This window comes from Stigmatopora nigra, chromosome 7 (assembly GCF_051989575.1).
Source record: "Stigmatopora nigra isolate UIUO_SnigA chromosome 7, RoL_Snig_1.1, whole genome shotgun sequence".
In the NCBI taxonomy this organism is placed as follows: domain Eukaryota; kingdom Metazoa; phylum Chordata; class Actinopteri; order Syngnathiformes; family Syngnathidae; genus Stigmatopora; species Stigmatopora nigra.
The window spans coordinates 4,183,409-4,205,622 of record NC_135514.1 but is presented as its reverse complement, the minus strand read 5'-3'; the positions used below and the strand labels follow the sequence as shown (position 1 = coordinate 4,205,622).

At 37.0% G+C, this 22,214-nt stretch overlaps 1 protein-coding gene across 2 annotated transcripts in view; it reads left to right on the top strand.

The window, feature by feature from the left end:
• Positions 1–22,214, top strand: part of rspo2 (R-spondin 2) — a 51,105-nt gene that overhangs the window by 15,951 nt on the left and 12,940 nt on the right. Inside the window, exons 2-5 of one of the 2 annotated variants that reach the window (XM_077721712.1) lie at positions 5,731–5,919; positions 14,124–14,267; positions 14,458–14,646; positions 14,706–15,128. In XM_077721712.1, coding sequence (XP_077577838.1) covers positions 5,731–5,919; positions 14,124–14,267; positions 14,458–14,646; positions 14,706–14,785 — 602 coding nt within the window. In that variant the 3' untranslated portion in view covers positions 14,786–15,128. Of the gene's footprint in view, positions 1–5,730; positions 5,920–14,123; positions 14,268–14,457; positions 14,647–14,705; positions 15,129–22,214 lie in introns of those variants that run through there. The other variant, XM_077721713.1, reaches the window with a different exon arrangement.

The following is a 22,214-nucleotide window of genomic DNA, read 5'->3' as shown; positions in this document are numbered from 1 at the left end:
CCTCAGGAAGATGCCATAAAACAAAAAAAATAAATGAAAAAAAAGACGTTTGGCCAATGGGTAGTTTGTTTCCTAACTTGAGTTACAAATAAGTCACAAGGTGAGTGAATATATCTTCACAGCCACATTTGAATGATACCTGGAAGCGCATAATTTCAATTATTGAAATCTGATTCACTTGTAGCCCTTAGTTGTATTCATTTTCCATGTTAAATGTATGATGTCAGAAAAGTTGGTGATGTTGCTACAACAAACTTTATGATTGGGTCACCAAGGTCACATTCATTTACAGTTTTCTGACCCAGATGCTGTTTGATCTCGGAGATGGGATTATAAAGTATAATCCATCTTTATGATAAAACATGAGCAATGAACTAACCTTAGACTTAAACTTTGAATTCGTTCAAGTGGGTAGTGGTCTATAAAAAGGAATGTATGTTTGCAGATGGATGATTACTCAGAAATGTTGTCAAACTATATCTGTTGCAATATATAGTGTAATATTTGATCATTTAAAGTGGAATTTACAATTTGGCATTGGTATTACTTCCTCTACGGAAGCACTAAAGTCAGCTGAGTGAACCACTACACTTCCAGTATGATTGGTAACAAATTTTGGATAAAAAGCTCATTCTGCTTTTATTATAACATGCTGTACAAGTTGTAATTCACCCCACATTTTGCAGTTGTGTGCCTCCTTCAGATTTGTCTAGCGGTGGATAACAGGACTCTATTGGTGGGCTGGCTAATATTTCTGACACCCAACGTGTTTTCTTAATTTAATCTTGCTAAATTATGATTAGTAGCAGAGCAGTCCAACAATTTAAACATGTGCTTACAATATGATAAGTTAAAAGTAAAGTGGGGGAAATGTCTTTAGACCGTAAAACCTGACTATTTCCAGCTGGAAAGGAGTTCAACATATTTTCTGCTAAATTGGAAAATAAATGTGCCTTCAACACACATGCATCACTCCTAAAATTGCCTTTTCAACATTTTATTGTTACTCAACCTCTACGTGGCTTCTTTTGCTGTTGCTGCTATCATGTTATTTTTCCTGGATCTTTTTCTGAAGTTTGGATATAAGAGAAATTGAATGGTTGGTTTGGTTGTTCATAAACCTTCCAATAACTCCTGATATTTAACAACCTGATATCCAGTTGTACATACAATTACCAGTACATTCCATTAAATTGGGATTTAATCATTAAGACATTCTCAAATACTTTAGTATCTCGGTTTGCGGATGAGAAAAATCACTATTTATATTGAGGCATGTATAAAAAAATATGGCAATACAATAAGACAATTTAAGACTGGAAGGAACTATGGTAAAAATCTGTCTAAAGGGTAGATGTGAATCATGAACATATACTATAACTATATTTTGTGTGCACAAACTTAAACAGTAGATTCAAATCCACAAATTAACCATTAACTGAAAGATGTGTTGATGAACAATGGAAACGTTTAGTTTTGTCAGTGTCACAGGCTTGATAACTTTATAGTGTTTTTTTATTCATTTTATTTTTACAAATGATGCTTTAGATTAGGTCACACAACCAAAGATGTGTTTATTTTTTTTCTAACGCCTCTTTAAAGGGTTTGGGTGGCTCGTCCTCATAGTTTTGGGGTCAATGGTTCGTTTCCAGGTACATCCTCACTGTTTGAGTTTTCTCTGAGTAGTCCGGTTCCACCCCGCATCCCAAAATTGCTTGATGGGCTGGTTCAACAACCTAAATTGCCCCTAGGTATAAGTGTGAGCATGAATAGTTGTTTGTCTCCTTGTACCCTGGGATTGGCTGGCCACCGTTTCAGGGTGTCCCCCATCAGGTGCATGTAGTTAGTTGGCTGGGATAGGCTCCAGCATCCCCCGCGACCTTTATGAGGAAAAACGGTATGGGAAATGAATGAAAACGCAAGGGATGAATAATAATGAAAAATGCTGAATGTTTTTCTTTAAACATTTCGTGCACGTTGAATAAAATTGCCTTTGTAAATCTAGCAAAGTCAAATATAATGGTTCCGTAGCACACCACATTAATTTATAATCTAGCAGTCACAATATATTGGTGACAAAAGAGATAGAAGAATATTTGCTAACTTTTCCATGTGGTTGCTGAAGAAGAACAGTGGCCTTATACAAGATGCTATGTATTCCTTGTCCCAATGGGTCAAATATTAGGTCTTTTTGTTAAAAAGTCCACACTAAGGGTTATTCCATGATGTCTGCCTTGAGTTTTGAATGTATCCTGTCTTTCATAAATGCACCGCTCGAGGCTCAATGGAATTTTCACAGAAAATGATAGAAGTGGCAAATCTGGAATTGTTTTGCTTCACATCATATGTATCCTGTGGTTGAAACCTAAAACGATCTAGTTTATCAAATGCTAAGGGGTCAATCTTCAAATTGCATGTATGCCTCTATTGAGTTTTGAACATACTCAAACCTCAAATGAGTTTCAACATATCTGACAGAGTTTAAACAAAATCAAAGAGAACCTAGACGATGCATTACATGACAGGAGGAGAGAAATGCATATGTGTGCAAATATAAAAGACATTCAAAAAGAAAGACTTCAATATGTGGCAAATATAAAAGACATTTGAAAAGACAAGTGTCCTGTACAAAAAGAAACAAGAACGTGCAAATGGGCAAAACAAGGCCTCCCAATACCAATTCAGAGAAATGTTTGTACTTCTAATTTTGGTTACACAGGTTAGCAAGCAACAAAAACAATGGCTGGTTGCCCGAGCTTCACTAAGTATTAAGAAATAACAGCTTTCAGATTGGCGTTCACAGAGTCTACTAAGTGTTCTGAAATATTAACTTAAATTGCTTGTGGTGTGTATTTTGCAATTGCTGAAACCTGCTGGTGGATTTGTGTGCACAAGCTGGTATTGTTTTAAGCAGGGACAGTGCAGCTCCAGACACTGTGAAATATGGCCTGCTTTCTGACATACCTGTGGCCTCAACCTCAAACCTTTCCACAGACAAATACACTCCCAAGATCAGCATAAGAGGTTGTCTCCACTCGATCTAGCCATTCTTTTTCTATTTTGCCCTAGATATATCTTAATTTCAGGACATGGGATCTTCTGCAAAATATTAAACACAATAGAATTCAGAAGGTTTGTCCCACCATTGTTTTTCTTTGAAAAGAAAAATAAGATTTCCATCTATGCATTGGAAATAAGATATATTCTCTTGAGGTTGTCTCCACTCGATCTAGCCATTGATTTCTTCATTGCCTGGCTCGGCAATGATGTAAAATGACCGCAGGCTGAGTTTTTGTTTTTGTATTATTTTAAAGCTATTTTTGATAGCACACAGGCGACACTTGCAAAATTGAGCCAACACAAGAAGAAATCAGAGATTTAGCTTTCCAGCCACATAGTCCATTCTTTTTTTGCCAATATGTCTTTCCTTTTCTGACAGTGCAGTATTTCTTTTACAAGTAATGTTGTGGATCCAATGTTATTCATGCAAATTCTGAATATTAGGGAAATAAATGTGTCAAAAGGTAAGACTGCTGGAGAGAAAACCAATAAGAAACAGCTGAATAGACACACTGGCCACAAGAGTACAATACACCTGCACAATATGATGAATTTCAATAATTCTTCCATAAAAGTTCTCAGTCTTGACATTTTTACTGTGTTTTAAAGTAACGATCACATAATGTAAGCGCTGCACGATCACATCATGATTACTATGACATTGGACTCCAGATGTTTAAATCTTTCAAGCCAAATGGCAAATGAACATTAACATACTGAATTTTACAACACAGTTTAACAAGCATCTACATTTGCTCTTTCAACTCTCCTTCAAATCATGTGCCTGATTTGACCAAATACATATTAGAACACAATCCTACACTCTTAAGTACTTTTGTTTAAAAAAATGTATATACACCTATGTATATATTTTGTCTGCTAAATAACGTCTGATTTATTTTCTACTCTTATGCAAAAGGATTTTTTTTTTTTGTGAACAAGGGTTGGATAAACAACAATCAGGACCTCACCGCTGGGTAAACCTGATCACCCATAGTCTCGGAGAAGATTAAAATTGTGGGAAAAGAGACTGGTGGTTGGATGGTCGTACTTATACTCCGAAGTGGCCGCCACCCCATTTCAGTCAAGCTTTGTCGTCCAGGCGTTTGCCTAGAGCTCACCATTTTTGGGTTGTGCTAGCCCCGTGTTGCACAGAGGTCACTCACTACCTTATACAAACTGACTCTACAATGTTCTAACCTGGAGAAACATCTTCCTTCTAGCAAATGGTAGGTCAGTGAGGCATTGGGGGACAGCCAATGGGAAAGCAACGCTAGCATGTCAATTAACAAAAAATATGCAGGAAGATTATTTACGATTTGAGCGATGTTTGAAGGTTTGCAACTTGCATAGTTTTTCATATCTTGGAACAAAGGGTTTTCATCAAAGCTTTTCATAGCCTGAATATTTTGTATGTAGAAGAACTAAGTAGAGGTACCACTTTTTTGGGATCTTAGCAGCATCCAGTGACAGGCTTTCATTATTATAAATTATGCCTTGCACTGGGCCATCTTTCCTCTCACTTTCATCTGGGTAAATCTGCCCGGTGAAATCTAATATGTTGATCCATGGCCAGTAAAGCAAGCATGTTCTGTTCTGTCTTTTAAGCATTGTTCAATTTCTATATGCAGTGGTTTATTAAGCTTTGAGGTAGTGTGCTGAATTGAACCAGCACTTAGCTTGGTCACTGTTTGAGATATTTGGGAGTTGGCAAGGATCAACTCACATTTCCCATATTTGAAGAGACTGGATTTGCCCAAGGACTTTTTCCGACCAAAGCAATGCTAAGAACATTACACACAAAGTCATATATTGTGGAAAATGACTGTTTTTATATTGGATTCTTTGTCCTCCACAGGCTACATAAACCGAGAGAAATCTTGCTGTTTTCTTGGGTTTTCAATGGGTCTCTTAACTGAATCATTTTAGATGCCTTCTCAGACCAGAATTTTCAAAATCATATCACATTTATAACTAATCAACATTTAGAAGATTAACCAGGTTTGCATAGGTGATGAATTCCTGAAATTAATGTTTGACTTCACCCAATACTTGTTTTGTTTATTAGATATAGAGATGTGAACATTCACATTTGAATGTATACTACAGTCATTGTATAAAACATTCCTTTATGTGTATCCAAGATACAAGATATTATATATGCAAGATAGTAAAAAAATATATATAGTTTAGTAGTTAGTAGAGTGAGTCTTGGTTAGATTCCTGTACAGGTTTTGATGTGCATGCATGCCTGACTGACTGTTTGTCTGTGACAAGTTCCCTTTGATTGGCTCGTGACCAGGTTCAGGATATACAGTATCTTGCCCATGACACTAATGAGTACACGTGTCATAGATAATGGATGTATGGGTTGTTTAGTTAGGTTTGAACACAGTGATATACTTCAGTCTGGACTGTGTTTGATCCGATTTCCCCTTGGCGTGATTGAGAATGCTTGTCTGTTTGTAGTTGACCTTGTCAAGAATAAGTGGCGCTCGACATTAAACAAAACTTTCAAACTATTAGAACCATTTTCTTAGATGCAAAAGAATCTCAACTAAATGCGACATTGTGTAATTAATTAATCTATGATATTCAAGTTATTTAGAACATTTTTCAATATATTTATGTAATTATTTTTGCTGATTGCCTCCCTTCTTTATCCTGCAGCTAGCTATGGAGCGTACCCCATCTGTAAAGGCTGCTCAGTTTGCTCCAGAGACAACGGCTGCGTAAACTGTCAGCCTAAACTTTTCCTGTTTCTGCGGAGAGAAAGGATGAGACAGTATGGCGAGTGTCTTCATGATTGTCCTGCTGGTTATTACGGAATGCGTAGCCCCGAACTCAACATGTGTTCCAGTAAGTGATCCTGAGCTTTGCATTGTCATTTCACCTGCATGTTTGCTCTCCAGTTCACTATCTCCTATATTTCTCCACACAAACTTGATTTCTTAAATCCCAGAAAAAAATACTTTACAGTCTATATGTGATTAACATTGGCCTCATGTAATCCAGGGCAACGCTCTCACATTGAGTTGACTGGAATCCACTGTGTTTGCAAAGTTGATGCATATTGGTTGTAAGTGTAACATCCTCTCTTGATCGACATGTCAATCCAGAATATCCCAAACATTATCAACGTCTTGGCCTTTAAATAACTTAATTGTTCTTAACAGCATAGAACATATCTCTATGCTCCAAAATTATCTTAGAAATGGCTCATGGCAGAGAAAGGAGCATTGAATTCATTGTCAACGGCATATTTGGATTCTTCTGTAGTCAGTATGTCAATTGCATCTTCCGTCAAAACTTGTGATACTTATGGCAGTATGCAGTGAAAACAGTGTTTTGAGATGCAATACAATAAATAGAAAAAAACTTTTTTTTTACTCTGAAAAAGTATCAGATCACTGAAATTAGGTCATCAAAAGTGAGACCAGAAAGAAAAGGGTTATTTTTTTCTTTTTACCATATCACACCGATCCGTTAAAAGAAGTGAAGATGATGGCCTTCTAGCTTTAAGGCATGACGTTGATGTCTTTTGGCAATTTTTTTTTTGCGAGCTTGCGGATTTGATTTTCACCAGACTGTGTAACTGATTGGCAGTCAGTCATTTTTTTACTTTGAACGTGTAGCCACTTACTGCTGAATTTTCCAGATTCCACACCATCATGTGTGCTTTGACTGCAGTATGATAAAGATTAACCTTTCGGACTAAAACAGTTCAAATAGGAATAATCTGTATGATTCTACAAATGTAATGTATACAACTCATTTCATTTGAGCTTCTTTACAAATCAATACATAATACATTTATTATGAGCATGTTATTTTAGTTAATAATATACAATTTACTTAGCATTATATAGATTAAAATGATAGATTAGATTAAACATTTAAAAAAATGCAATGCGACATTCTTCTGACAAAAATTCAATATTATTTAAAATCCTAACAATAACAGGGGACATTTGAAATGGTGGTATGTATTTGTTTTTTTGCCTCAAATCCATCTATCCATACTCAATTTCCTTTCTTCTAAGTCTTTGTCGTGGGTATGCTGAAGTTGATCTTAGCTGTTTTACGGTACACTCTTGACTTGTTTCCAGCCAGTCGCAGAACATCTCCAAAACATTTTCATGAGCTACCTGTTCTAATAACAAATTGAAATTTAAAACAAAGAATAAGAAAAAAATAGAAATAGCTAGAATTGTCATAAAAATACATTATTCGCTTACATAGGCCATAAGGTGTTGGCTGAATATTTCTCATAATATCGTAGAGGAACTTGAACTCGTCGGTCTCTGAGCCAAACTCCTGGCAGACGTATGAAGACGGAGCCGTAGAGGAGGTTGCCAAAAGCCTTAGGCACAAGAATATAAATATGAAGGATCCATTGGAAAGTTCATGAATATATTCACCTCACAGCCGTGACTTTAATGCAAAATCCGACAAAAGCAAAAAAGTAGAAGGCCTGTGTCACAAAACATAACTTTGATAACGGCTTGGAAATACCCAAAAGGAAGGCGTCTGTTTACAAATACCAACGCAGTAAACACTTTATCAGTGGTTAATAGCAACGTTTTCATGTGTACATGTATATATATATATATATATATATATATATATATATATATATATATATATATATATATATATATATATATATATATATATATATATATATATATATATATATATATATATATATATATATATATATATATATATATATATATATATATATATATATATATATATATATATATATATATATATATATATATATATATATATATATATATATATATATATATATATATATATATATATATATACACACCACCTGACAAATTAATGAATAAATTATTATAATTTAGTCACTAGTTTGGTTTGTAGCACATCATAAAATTGGGAAAAATATTGATCATTGTTTTTTAAAGCAAAAACAGTTGTTACCAATTTTTTTAACTTACCAAGATAATCAGTCTGCTTCCAATAAGAGACCACAGAAATCAGTGAAGCATTCACTGTCTAGAGGCTAAAATGGGAGGATTTGCACAATTAGTTATAAAATTATTCTAAATAAAAGTTGGCTGATAATTTTTTAATCAATTTATTGTAAAATAATTGATACATAGCCCTAAAGGAAACAGAATATAAGAAGAGGAAAGTATGAAAACTTGGACAATTCTAAAATCGCGTTCACAAGCTAGCTCAAGTTCCAAAAACATGTCACAGACAATATAAATAAAACTGCAGAAGCTACACACGAAAATGCAAACCACTAATTAAAAAGAAAAATAGGAAGTCCAGGCTGGAATTTGTTGAAAGTACTGAGATGAGCTCCAAGGACTTGGCAGAAGATTTTTTTGGGACTCACACAGACATCAAAAAAATTCATTTGTTTGGTGATTCCAGTACGTTAGGGCACAATGCAGCATTAAAATATAAGGCTTTGCAACAATGTAAGCATATCTGTTCCAATAGTCTCTCACTTAATCAATCACGAGAAACGTAGTGTTTCATTTCATTATAGAAAGCGGATGCTCTTTTAGGTTTTTGTAAGAGATCGACTAGTAAAAAAGTGAATACCTATAAATAAATGTTGAAATGTTGTTCACATATTCTTTTTTTTTTAATATAAGACAAATATTTGAAATATTTTCAGTCTATTGGGAAATAAAACCCTGGCATCAAGTTTCCAATAGCAGAACATAGGTTGCTATAATGGGACAATATTCTTAACTTTGTCCATGAACCGCACACATTTTCTTATATACATATGTACGACACAAATCTATATACTACATTGTATAGTAAGGTGAAATCACAAAGTTGAAATGATTACGACCTTTTTTTTCTATAAACATGGCTTAAGTTATGCCATCTAATGTATTTTCCGTAGTTTCCTTCACTCATCATAAAATACTTGATGGCTGCACTTCATACAGAAAAAGGCATATTGTATTTCTTCTAACACTCAAAGTTGAATCCGTGAATATTACTCCTGGACCAGCAATGAGTTGCAAGTAAGCAGGGTTCCAAACACAGTGTGCGAATAACAGATGTTGCCCAGTGACGTGGTACAACTGCTGTGTTCCACGCTTCTGGGGAGGCTTTAAACGCTGCATTTACATCTCTGATATCATGATATTTCTCTTTTTTTACTTTGCTCAGCCAGCAGCTTATCAATACACCCTACTGTTTTCTTGAATGATCTTATATAATTGTGGACTGCGTGTATATATGAAGCTAAACAAAAAAAATATTTACCTAGTTACTGGGACATTCATTTTTTAATTGGAATATGCAGATAATGGCGATGTTCTTTATTTATGCATCTGGCTTTGTAAGGCAATATGAGGCGAGTTATTGAAAAAAAGGATATAGACCATGATTTCTCAAGAGCTAAGATTTTATAGCTTAGTTTCTGTTTTAACTTTAAGATATATGTATACATTTTGAGCAAATTTAAGTTAAGCTCTTTGTTTGTTAAAGTAGAATTTATAGGGGGTGCTGACACATTGCTTTTGCGCTTTTAGGATTTGGGCTTTATAAATATAATCCTAGCTGTTACTGTGTCCTCTTGAATTACAATATTAGGACTGTAATCACACAAAAAAGATAAGCTCTGAACCCCCATCCTTAAAGAAAAAATCTGGCTACACAGCAGCCTTTGATTATTCTCCACCCACTGTCACACAAAGGGTTGATTTATATATGTCCGAAGTCGTGTCACATTTCATCATACCATTTCTACATAGTGGATTCCATTATAAAAATAGTATCTACCATATTCGCAAGCACTTTAGGTGATGGAAGTCAACAAATGACTTCAACCAATTGAAATGGACATATATTTTTATTGCCAACCAGCATCCAGGTTGGTCAGAACACTTCAGTTGTCACATTATGGAAAAACGACTTGCTGTGAAAGTATGTGTGAAAATAGGTGTTTATATGTATAAATCACTGCATTTCAAAATCTTTCTAGGCAAGCTGTTTTTTTTTCTTTTTGCATTGAATGACAGCCATGCATAATAGGACAACAATGCATACCAAATATGCGGAAGGCAGGAATATTTTCTTTCTGCATCTTTCTCATTCAAGACCTTTTTTTTTTAAAAATTCAAATCTCAAGTTTACTGGCATTTCCATTTCATTGCCTGACCAACAAAGTGATCAGTTGTTTTTGGCTTCATAACTTTATCAAGGGACATTTAATCATCCTAACCGTACTAACCACAATATAAGATCTGGCAGATGTGCAATGGCAAAACTAAGCCCTGTCCCTGGGATATAACAACAAGAATTGGAGTTGCTTGCTTTTGTTGAAATGTCCAAGTATGCAGAATGCTGTGCCATTACAAAATACTGTATTTGCTTGACCACTGTCTGAACTTCTGATGTGTCTGCAAATGCTGGCGTGGACTGGGAAGATACTAAAATAGATCACGACTTACTTATTTTTAACAATTTATTTTTTTCAAGAAAACACAGACCTACTCAATATATTCTGTTGTCATTCTCTCTCAAGGACACTATGATTGACAAGAACACCACCCTTGTGTCACCTAGTTTGACATTGGCAAGTAGAGGTGCACCCATGTGGAAAAAAACTGCATGGAAATATTTGGGAAGAACATGGCAGCTCTGTCCTGCGCCATGAACTCTTGCCATCCTTAGCTCCGCATGTCATGGCTGAGTGGCAGTGAGGAAAGCCAAAGCTTCCCTGTCAGCCAAACCCCAGGCCTAGAGAGTAGGTCGGAACTGCTCTACTCAGCTTGGATGCAAAAGAATGGAAAAAATAGGACTTGTTTTCCTTTTCCCATTGCCAGGCCTTTTAGGAAATGGACACTCCTGCTATGCAACATCAAGTCTGGTTGGCTTTCAGGAGCAATCTGAGATGAGTCCTCTGAAAAACCATATCCTGCTCAGATATGTAAAATGCATGGTTTGGATAGCAGAAGATTAATTAAACTTTTCCAATATATTATAGCACCCTTTCCTTAAGCAGAAATCATTTGTATAAACAAACTCTATGATTACACTTGACGCTGTTGGCTTGCAAAGACTAAAAAATGACCATCTGACATGAGGTTTTGCATGTCCTTGAGACAATCGGAATCCTTCCTCTCTAAAACGATGCCTTTGCCGAGAAATTAGTATAGTCATATGACAAGTGACTTTTGATAACTCATATCTCAAGTTGGAATGCATCTGAATTTAAAAGTCACCCAGTGTGACATTGCGAAAATCACATTGCCTAAGCAGCTTTTGAATTTCCTCTTACACTGCCAACATTTTCCTGCTTTCACACTTCAACTCACAGGCAGGACCAGGCAGAAAGATAATGATGATGATAATATGTTTAAGTCCCAGGAACACCGGGCCATCAGTGAGATCTAATGACCTCATTATTTCTCATTAGTTTCCCAGAGGCACCTAGATGAAGCCTTTAAAGGTGGTCAAAAGGTTAATCCCATTGGGAAAATGAACCCGCTCCCTTTTGTCTGTTTTTTGGAGCTGTTGAACAATCTACTGATTCGACCACCAGCCTTGCTAGTTTTCAGTGGGGGAGATTGTCCAGTTTCATAGATAGCCTTTTGCCTGATTATTGTAGAGAGTGATAGTCACATGTCAAATTGAGCTCATTCCATTCTCTGATGACCTCAACCTCCCCTACATTGTAACTCTCAAGGAGCCACATCAATGGTACAATGCCATCAATCTCACATGCGAGAGATCCTCACTTATCTTTTATTTAAAAACAAATGTCCCAATCATTTTATGAATTGCCTTGCTAAAGCCTTTACAAAAATATATGTTACTGACTTATATCTAGTTTGTATTGACAGTAGATACCTGAGGCTTGTGCAATAGCCAGTGAGTGTTTGGAGAGTACTGCCAGATGTTTTCTCCCTTATTATTCATCTTATTTTGGGGAGGAGGAAGCCAAGTCTCACTGGTGATGACAGGCCTAGGAGGTGTAAAGGGCAGAACACAGTGGTGTGTGTTCTAATTTGCTTTGTGAATTATTAGCTTCCCAAATGGCCCCTGATTTTTACTCTGTTTACATCACCTTTCGCCCAATTTACAATCAGACGGGCAGAAGGTGATGTGTAGCAGAGAAAAAAAGAGACGGTCTTTGATACTAACACGTTCCTCGACACTTCTGTGCTGCCATGTGGTCATGGACGGATTAAAATAATAACACAGAGAAGAAAAACACAGTAATTATGTCAAACTATAATTTTAATGAAAAGTAACCATTATCGGATGTGAAGTAACCAAATTCATTATTGACTTGTGTTCATTTTTCATTGCAACACTATTTACTGTTATGAAGCTTTATCACACATTTGACCTGGTCAAACCATGTCTGATTGTGATGTGTGTTTGTGAATATGTGGGTGTCCATGGTTTGTTTACACAGCTCTGGAAAGCGTGAGACTAGAGTCAGTGGGCTGAGGCCATACTTTAGGCTTCAAAGTTATGTGGGAAGGGACCCCCTCGTTTTGGAGGAATGTTGAGGAGGAGGCCTGATGGTTAGCTGGAGATGGTGTAATTAAGGGGTGTAATTGTAAGAGACTTCCCTTTTATGGGCTCTGTAAGGGTCACAGATAAAAACACAACCGCCTGCCTCTGCCACTTTCACATGATAGAAAATCATGTTAGAGTGCCCAAAAGCTAAAAAGTTCATGCTCAATTGCACTGACTTAAAGGACTCAAGCACCATGTACTCACTGTACCTTATTAGAAGTTTCTAAGGAAGTCAAATGATGGCTGTACCAAAGCAAAACCCTTTTTTTCCCACCCAAGCAATAGATTGGTCCAATTAAATACAGCGCAGAATCTTTTGAGTTACCATTTTTAAAAGATGAAAGAACTAATGTGAGTTGGAAATCTAAAGTTTTACGTCAGAAACATTTTAGTTTACTGATTGATCGACACAATGATTCCTTTGTGTCATAAATTAAAATCAACAGTGCACATATATAAAAAAACACATCGTGCGCAACAGAAGGCAGAATTTACTCTTTCAAATTGCTTAATAAAATAGTGCTGTATTTCCGACTAAGAAAAGATTTGTGTTGGCATCATCGCCTTCCTCTATTCATTCAAATACCGCGAATGACCTTTATTTTGTCCATCAATTGCAGTCAACATTTGTGGCATGTTGTATAAGGTGCTGTCTTGCAGACTAAATACAGTAAATACAGTATAGGGAGTACTTATCATCACTTAAAATAGCTCCACACTTTATTTTTGTATAAATCCTAAAATATCCAGCATACAACCATATTAGATGAATCAGGGCATCAGTAAGGCGCATATACTAAGGCACATATATGTATTCATCTTAATACTGCAGAATACCATTATCAACCTTTCTTTCAGCGACATGGTTCATTTCCCTTCAGTGTGCTGCACGATTATCGACATTTTTATATTCAGAAATTGGAAATAAAAACAACCAACAGGCAACTGCGTCTGCAAATCCTTAATCACAAACACTAAATGTTCAATAGGGTGGAGGGAGACTCTTCAGTTTGTTCGTTGATTCACAGTCCATAGAGAATAATTACTCTTTATGCAATCAAATGCATTTAATGGGAGGGTCTCAAATCTGATTTTACGGTATCTAGAAAAAGCCCGACTGTTGTCTAGTACACCACGCAAAATCCACTGAAAGTTCAGTCAGTTTTTTTGGTTTAATGTTACAGTATTTATTTAATCACAAAAGGGCCTACACTCTCCTTGGAGGAAATGTAAGCCGGTTCAATGTTTGTATTTAAAAATTAAACGTTGTTGTGACTTGAATTGTGCTTTGCTGCTTTATGGCTACTTGACGCGTATCTTCAGATAGTTGGTTGATTGCAATCTACTGAGGCACTGTCAGACAGTCTGAGATATAGGACACTGGCAGTTCCTTTGAGAGCCATAGTCTAAGTATGTTTTTTTTTCACAAATGCTTCTTCCCAACACCCCAAATGCTTGATTCATCCAGATGAGAGTTTTGATTGGATGCACCCTGATGTCTGTCTTTTTCTCCCCAGGGTGCAGGATAGACAACTGTGAGTCTTGCTTCAGTAAAGACTTCTGCACCAAATGCAAGTTGGGGTTTTACCTACACAAAGGGCGATGCTTTGACAAGTGTCCCGAGGGTTTTGCACCACTCGAGGATTCCATGGAATGTGGAGGTGAAAACATATTAAAACTTTTTTTTCTTTTTTAAATAAATGATTTTGTGTTTTCTCTGATATATATACCAAAAACAAGCAGACAACACAGAACAAGGCAGCATCACAGTAAATAACTGGAGTCTGTGACTTGCTCCAGACTGATTTTCCACTCGTTTATGCCTGAATATTATTGTGTGTATGTCTTTAGATGGCTGCGAGGTTGGGCAGTGGAGTGAATGGGGAGCTTGTGCCAGAAGAAACAAAACATGCGGCTATAGGTGGGGTCTTGAGACGAGGACGCGGCATATTGTGAAGAAACCTCCAAAGGACACAATACCTTGTCCCACTATTGCCGAGTCCCGCAGATGCAAAATGGCCATGAGACACTGCCGGAGAGGTAAGAATGTGTTAAAATGATCACTACATGAATTATTCAATATACATTTTGCTCTGTAGCTACAAAAGAGAAAGGTCCACTTGCAATCCCACAGACCTCAACAGTTCCACCTGTCCCACGAAACCTTGGCACACCATAAACATTTTCTTAGTCTGTGATTTTGAAGCTTTCTGTGGTGTTTCCATGCAGAATACTGTATCAGTCATTTTCCATTGTGGGCGAGCTCAAGGCAATTCTTTCTCTGAGGTATATTTTTCCCCAACTCTCCATCCCCTATTTTAACAGCAATCTGCAGGTTACCTCAATGGTCACCACTGTTTCCTCCTGTCAGTTTGAGAGATATTTGTGGTGCACACTGTAAACGTGTCAGGTCATTAAATGAGGAGTCGAATATGTAGTAGCCATTTTTAATAGCTCAATACCTTATTTGGGGTGACGGCTTCATTTTCCAGTGCTTTAAAAATAAATGTCTTAAACCTTAATGTACTCTCTTGTAAACTTTGCACCATGATCGACCAAATATAAGTATTTTATTCCTCAAATAAGGAAGCAATTACAGTGGGAGATATCATTTAGGCTGCCAAATACAGAAAGTAAAATGTCCAACAGAGAGAGGAAAATGCTGAAGTGTTGAAAGAGTTAATAATCTTCAATAAACACCATTGGTTTCTCATATTTCAATGATACAAATACTGTTGCCGATTATGCTGGAAAGTGTGATTCCACCACACATTTATTTTTTAAATCCAGGCCCGTGTATCGGGTAAATTCTACCCTAACACTCACATAACTCTCAAAGCCTTTTTCTTGCCTACTTGACCCTTTTCAAGTCATACTACTAGCTTTATTCAAAATATTGTTTTTTATTCATGGTTATCGGGGAAATTATGTCTGGAATAAAGATCACAATGAAAGGATGATTGTAAAATCTGAATTGCAAAACTATTTAAAAAAAAAAACAATTCTTAAAAATGAGCTGCAAGGATTCATATGACCAACCCTCCTATGCTTCTGTTCTCCACTAATGTGGTCACTGTAAATCTCTCAGTACGAATCCCTACTAAAGGCAACTTCTCTTTTGTGTGGTTTTAAAGCTCTATGTAAAAGTGTCACCATGTCCATCACAGCAGTTCCTAACCTTGTGACATGTTTTAATAGAGGTACATGAGGTACATGAGAGTACATAGAGGTACAGGCTAGGACATTTGTTATTAATTCTCCACTGCTTAACTGCCTGTGAAAATCCCCACTTGACAAAAGCCAATGACACGTAAAACTCTTTGCTTTTAATAAATACAATGTAGAAAAGCTTCGGCTGCTAAGGATGAATAGTTTAGAGAAGCAAAAACACCAAAAGATGTTGACTTGCTGTACATAAAAAAAAATACTTACCAAAAAACATAACATCTACATTCATATTGCACAACACTCCACCTTTTCAAATGCAGGTGAAGGAGGTATGTTGTAGCCAGTTTGACGAGATAAAATCCCTCTCCATTCACCCCCAGCTCCACAGTACTTGAAATATAAGCTTTGGAATCTATAAAAGGGTTTTATAGCAGTAAAATGTAGAAAATAATCTAAAAATGAACATTAGTATCTGCATAATTCCCTGTTTGTTAAGCAGAGGATTATCTCTATAAACCCATATGGATTCTGTGGATTAAACAGAGAGGAATTAAAACAAAGCAGCAGAGGTAAATATATATTACTGATGGGAATGCTCATCTGATCACTTTAGCTTGCATTTCTAAGAAGTTGAAGTACACTGGAGATTATTGATGGATCTCTGTTTTCAAACTTAATCGACTCGAGAAGCACAGGAACGATGTGGCTGATCATATTCTTTTTCTCGTGCCTGGAATGATCTAATCCATCTGAGAAACAAGACACAAGCATGGAAACTAAAGTGCGTGTAATGTCAAGAGGCAACTTGTTTTTATAGCAAATGTTTAAAGTGGTGTAAACCGTGTCTGATATGTTCCATATAAGTTGCAGGTCACTGTAAACAGCATACATTGCTCACACTGCTGGGATTCATTAGCTGTTCTCAGCTGGTGTTGCCACAATAACAGTGTCTTGATTCTCTACTCTACCCTAAAGAAGAGGGTTCATCCTTTATGTGGAGGGTGTATAAAATATGTGGTGGTATCGTCCATATGTTTTTTTTCATCCAACTGTCAAGCTGCATTTAAGTAAACTTTTGATGTTGGGCGATTTATTGTGCTCCCTCCAGCTGGTTTATACTTCTCTATATGATATCTAGGATATCATAGGAATTTACCTTTTGACCTGTATAACAATACAGACCAGAGTTTGAAGATTCTGTTCGAATAAAAAGAGAAACTGTAGAAGTATTAAAAAAAAGTGATATATACATTTTGTTTGCTTGCCAGAAACTTTGTGTCACGTAACAACTAAAACCACAATTTTCATAACAGGGCTGAGATATAAATGCCTTCATTTACAAAAATTACAGACAAATACATTACCAGTGCATCAAATATGAGAAAATAAAAAGGCTGTGTTGCAAACTGTGGGACAAACTGTACAAAGCACCAAAGAACTAATGGAATGTCATGGACTTCACTCACGCACATGCCTAAACTCAGATGAACATATCCCTAAATTTCACTACTCCAAAGCATTCCCCTTTCCCCAGTAAGTGCCTGTATTGGCCACAGCTCCTTTGTATAACTTGTGATGATCCATACCCAAACCCCCCCTATCACCCTCTGATATTGTAACACTCTTTTTTTGTCCTTAACCGCTTATCCTCACAAGGGTCATGTAGGGTACTGGAGCCTATCCCAGTTGACTACGGGCACTAGGTGGGGAACACCTTGGATTGGTGGCCAGCCAATCGCAGGGCACGTATAGCCAGACAACCATTCATGCTTGCACTCATCCCCAGGGGAAATTTAGAGCGTTCAAATAGCCTACCATGCATGTTTTTGGAATGTGGGAGGAAACCAGAGTACCTTGTGAAAACCCACGCAAGCCCAGGGAGACATGAAATCAAAAAATGTGGTACAAAAGATGAATGAATGAAAGGTGTGTGCTTGATCATTTTATGTAATACACATTCTTAATCCATGTTGTGAAAAACATATTTTTAAGGACAATCGGTTGAGAAATTAGGAAGTCTAAGTTCAGTGGTCAATTTTTCACGGGGTATTGCAAAATGCTAAACTTGTATTGGCTTTATTAATAGATGCTGCATTACTTTGTGTTGTGATCTGATGGGAAGGAAAAGAGGAAAGGTGAGATGAGTAATAGTGATCTTCTTCCATATTGATGGACATTAATGCATTCCCAGCAAATATTTCCCAGCAACTATTGCCTTGAGATTAATGCCATAATCAATGTAAAATAAAGATGCAATACTGAGGTCAAAAACCATCAATCTTTCACCATTTCTGAACACGACCCTAAGATACTTAAACTCCTTCACTTCGGAAATGACCTCATCCCTGACGCGAATCATTGTTCAAGGACAATGATCTCAGAATTGGAAGCGCTGATTCTCATCCTGACGACATCATACTTGGTTATGCACCTTTCCAGCAAAAGTTGATGACCACGGCCTAATAAAGCCACAGAACCACATAATCAATAAAAAGCAAAGTTGCAATACCAAACCAAACACACCAAACCGGACACTCTCAAACTTTTGGCTCCACCTAAATATGCTGTCTATAAAATTTAGAAAGCAAATAGCTGCCAGCAGCAAGCCTTGGTGGAGTTAAAGCCTCACAGGAAAAAAAATCCAATATACTGCTATCAATGCAGACAACAACACTCTGACACCATTTTCCAGGGAGCAAATCACTCTTATTAGATGTTCCGATACCCCATAATTCCAGAGCACCTCCCACAGGAATTCTCAGGGACATAGTTAAATGCCTTCTCCAAATTCACAAAACACAAGAATTAGACTGCCTGGGTAAACTCCTTTGCTTAAATGAGAACCATGCTGGGGGCGTAGAACTGGTCCACTATTCCACGACTGGGACAAAAACAGCACTGCTCTTCGAAATGGACTTCTTTCTCCAATACCCCTGAATAGGCTGAAGAGTGTCATCCCTTTGTAGACGGAACACACCCTCTGGTACGCCGTCTGCAAAAGGGGTTCCACACCCTGGGTTGCCAATCAAAGGCAGCCTCTCCGATGTGATTTTGCAGAGGTGCACCACCTGAGACCACCCTAAAACATGGATATTTATTTTTCAATATATAATAAATAACACAGATCTGGACTCTAAAATATAATTTGAGAAGTTTCTTACTCAATAGCCATACATAATAATAAAAACATAGTATACAAAACACAATGAACAAAACTCCAGGCGCTTAATTATTAATAAAAAAAAGGTATTTATTTAATTGAATTGCAATAAATCTTTAGCATGTCATCGTAAGCTTTAATCCGTCATCCATTAGCCATGCCGCTTATCCACATGAGGGTTATGGAGGTGCTGGACCCTAGCTTGCCTATAATCATATCATGCATAATTATATATATATATATATATATAAAAAAAAATCCCCAGTGTAACCTTAATAGCTTGTTACTCGCCACAGTAGATTTATGGCAAGCACTGCATTCTGCAGAATTCAAATTTTTATATGGCAAAGCATGTTTCTGCTATTATTGTGCATGGTATGATACAGCCTAAAACATCACATGCTTATTCTTGATAACAACAACATGCTGATGCACAGATCCTGAGTCCTATTTCAACTGAAAGTCACAGAAGTTAGATCGAAATGATGTAAGATATAATTAGATTTAGCTAATGGATTTGATACCTGTACCTGCTTATCAGGGTGCTTTGAGGGATTTGATTTCACACATTTGTAACCAGACACACTCTTCTTACTGTGTGCATCAAAGTAAACCAATCCCCTCAATAACAAATGGCCTACACACAGGTCCTGCCACCACAATGGTTATTTAATGTGTTAATAAATATACATATCTATTTACTATTCTCATCAGAACACACCAAAAACTAAAATAACAGATAAGGATATAATGTCTTGAAACCTTTTGAGCTGGCTGATAGGAATGTGAATGAGAATTCCTGCTCTGATTTTTACCACTGTGGAAGTGTTATCTCTGGCCAGGCTAATATGATGGACAATCTGAATCTGTTCTTCTTTCCATTGGGAACCAAGTGAGAAATCCACTCACAGGACAGAGAGAAAGAGAATACTGATTGGCAGTTCCCTGTCATAATAACTATGTGTTGCTCACACTGTGGCCTGTTGTTACTCGGGAAGCCATGGCTTAGACTTCATTTAATAAACCTATTTCATATGGACAGACATGAGCTACAGTAGTCACCGTGGAAGGCCCCTAAAGTAGTCTATCTTTTAAGGTCAATTTTGAACTGGATAAAGAAAGCAGGTTTTAAATTCCTTGCCATTTTCATCCAAATCATGGTTTGGAAGATGGATTATTTCAGTGGTGTGCCATGCATTTGGGCCGAACCCCACCAGGGATTCTTCTCTCGACCTCAGAACTGTAAAGTAGACCTGTTCAACATTTGTCACTGACGTTTTACAAGTGTAAACACTTGTTTGAAGTCAGGTGCTGTTTGTTTCCGCAAAAACATTGTTGTTCTGTGGTGTATCTGTTGAAATGAAAAGCTGCACCCACTGCGGTCTGTTGTGGAATCTATTTAAGACTCCTGCTCCACATGATTGTCATTTGCTCGTTTCATTGCAGGATAAAATATTAGGGGTGTGTTGAGGGATGGGTGCGCAGATGAGATGAAAACAGAATCCTTTATGGTCTGATGGTATCGCACGTGAATATTAGGATCATATTGAAAGATACAACCATATTCAACCATATATGATATATATTTTGTCACTGAGAGATTATGAAATTAGGGATGCCTTCTTTGTGCAAGAATATGAACTAACTGCAAGAAAGAAGAATGCAGCAAGGAATACTGTTAACAAGTAGAATGTTTCCCATGCTCCATAAATGAGAGCAATTTCGTTCACCCTCGTGGGCATTGCATGGGCTGATATTTTGGATGAAATGTTTGCATATGTGAAGCAGATGCGGGAGAGTGTCATACTTGATGGGCAGTTCATACAGTTTTTTTTTCCCATCATGTGGCACAACGCACTTTGTACGTCATCTCAAGCCTCCGGTTATCCTTACTTGCTATGATGGACCAAGAAGACTAGTATATTGTTATTCTAAATTACAGTTGTCTGCAACTTTCTTTAAAAGATATATAATGATCTTAAATCTGAGAATAGAGATGTTCATTGGAGAGCAACATCATTCAATGCCCTGATGAAATATGCTTGGTTAATGGTTGGTCAACATGTGTAGCTCTGTAGATGTTGCTTTTTATTTATTAAAGTGCTGGTTAACATTTTAAAGCAGATGGAATTATACAATCAAAAATCACAAACACATATATTACATTTAGAACTCACTCACAAGCTACAGGCTGTATAAAAGTGTGAAATGTAAATAAATTAGTACAGCAACGGAAGCAGATGTTTTGAAATAGAACATAGATCACTTAATGGTTTATTGATGATTTAAAAAACATTTGGACTCAGTGTAATTTGTACGATTGTTGATCAACTTTGGAGACACCAGTCCACCAAATAAGGAAAAACCTTTGTAAGAACGTATTGCTCTCATGGTGAGCCAGAAACTCAACACCTAAAATCAATGCCAAAACACATTGAAGGTGTTCTGGCTGCTTGCTTCAATGTGTCACCTGTCTGTTTATCGATGTAACCCTTTTTTTTCACGTAAGGCTTCTTGTCAGCGTTTCTTACCTCATATTTAGATAACCCCAGCTGGTCAGAGTATGCTAGACCTCCACTACAGTGCTGCTGACAACTCTCCTGTTGGCCACAAAACTTTCATCATATCCCACATCGTGCAGATGACGAACCATATGCATACATTCTCAAACAGCCCATGAGAAGCAAGTAAAAGTCACTAAGAAACAATAAAGTAGACCTCACATGCAGACCAAGTCACCACATTGAAAATGATTGTATTTGGTCTTCTTTCCACTGCTTTCCTGTCTCAGATAGGAATGACATTGGCTTGCTTGTTACATATCACTCAGTGAGCCTGGCGCAACACACATGTCATTGAAGAGGATGTGGCAAAGATAGTTAAGAGCAGGACTGTACGCTGCCTGCTTCCAGCAATCTGACTTGTGGAGAAAAGAAGAAACTCTGTACAAGGATGCTTGAAAACATCTGGTGCACAGTTGCAGTAACTCATCCACCAGAAGCTCATTCTCAGTTCTCCACCTCTTTCCACCCTCCTTTCCTGTCTATCTCTATATCTGGCCGTCAGTTTTATGGAGACATTACAGCTTTTAATTACATCTAGTGATTCAGAACAAGACTTTGGCTCATGACCCAAACTTGTCCATGAGCAATAAGCCAGGGTGGAGAAACTGAGACACAACAAAGTGACAACTATAGATAGACCTGTGCTCTTTGGTTGTATGCACATCTTTGTGATTTGTTGTGTGTGTGTGTCTATCTCTCTCTGTTTCAACTACTGT